Genomic DNA, 1,305 nt, shown 5'->3' on the forward strand with positions numbered 1-1,305 from the left:
TGGTCCAATTGGGCACCAAGGACCAGAAGGACCAAAAGGACAGAAAGGCAGCATGGGTAAGCATCTCTTTAATGCTGTGAGTCTTTCACAACTGGTTTACGCATGGCATGGGAATATAGACATCAAGTTGGTGTGATCGTTGCCTTTTCTTGTGGAGATGGTCATGGATCCTCTTGCCCAAGGCCTCCCATAAAGGCAACTTTACTTACAAGGCATTTGTTTCCTGTAGGTGATCCTGGCATGGAAGGTCCAATGGGACAAAGAGGTCGAGAAGGGCTACCAGGGCCTCGAGGAGAGCCTGGACCACCTGGATTTGGAGAAAAAGGAGACAGGGGTAGGAACTAGGTGTCCCATTCTTGGATAAAGCAGAGATAGACAGAAGTTGGAGTTTAGTCCCAATTATAAAACACCTCAGTGATAGCATTTGATTTGATTGTTCAAATCCAGATTTCATTTCAGGTATTTCCCAGCACAGATAAACATGGCCTAAGGGAATTTTTTTTGCCAAATGTACAATGGGTCAACAAGGGTGGGTTTGGTTTGCCAAGTCTCGGTCAGGTTTGAGTCTGGCAGAACCAAAAGCACTTAGTATCAAGGTCATCTTCTTCCCTGTTATCCAAGTCACCAAAGCTGGGGAATTTGTCTTGCTCATCCTAAAGCCCAGTGAGACAGGATTTCTTTTCTTGGACTATGCATGCTTATTTGGGTGTTTCAAACTGACCAGCAGATTATTAATGACACTTAACAGAGAAAAATAACAGGAGATGGGATAATGGAAAAAAGGGATCACAGTTGCATTCATTTATTAATTTATATATTTATTCTGCAGGTGGTATTGGTGAACCAGGTCCTCCAGGGCCTCCTGGTCCCCCAGGTTCTGCTGGTCTTAAAGGTAAATACAGAGATAGGCAGAGAGAACCTAGCCAACTGGTTAGGAGTAAATGAGTATTCCAGCCTACCTGTTTTACTTGTGTTGATCTGCAGTAATCAGAAAAGTGAACTAACGGTCCTCATTTTAGATAAAATTTATCTTGCTAGGTACACATAACCTTTACAACAATAAATTCTTAGAGACTTTTAGTGAGAATGGAGATAGGCAGGGAGGTTTTTTGAAAAACGAGTCTTTAAGATGTGTGATGTTTCCAGCTGTTTTCTCACTGCTTTCAAAAATAAGGTAAACTCCAAATCCCTAACAGGCTTTTAATGGAGTTACAGCTCTACAATCCATGTAACTATGATAAAAATTACACTATAAGAAAATAGGTCCACCAGAAGCCACAGATCCTGGCATCTCAGCCAAGATGA

The 1,305-nt window shown here is 42.0% G+C and overlaps 1 protein-coding gene across 1 annotated transcript in view; it reads left to right on the plus strand.

Moving 5' to 3' along the window:
• COL17A1 (collagen, type XVII, alpha 1) overlaps window positions 1-1,305 on the plus strand; it is a gene marked incomplete at its 3' end in the record, with an annotated part of 35,803 nt that overhangs the window by 16,439 nt on the left and 18,059 nt on the right. The window contains 3 exon segments of the mRNA XM_010133258.1: window positions 3-56; window positions 230-334; window positions 830-892. Of these exon segments, the coding sequence (XP_010131560.1) occupies window positions 3-56; window positions 230-334; window positions 830-892 (222 nt within the window).

The sequence above is a fragment of the Buceros rhinoceros genome, unplaced genomic scaffold (genome assembly GCF_000710305.1).
Source record: "Buceros rhinoceros silvestris isolate BGI_N320 unplaced genomic scaffold, ASM71030v1 scaffold8033, whole genome shotgun sequence".
Taxonomy (NCBI): domain Eukaryota; kingdom Metazoa; phylum Chordata; class Aves; order Bucerotiformes; family Bucerotidae; genus Buceros; species Buceros rhinoceros.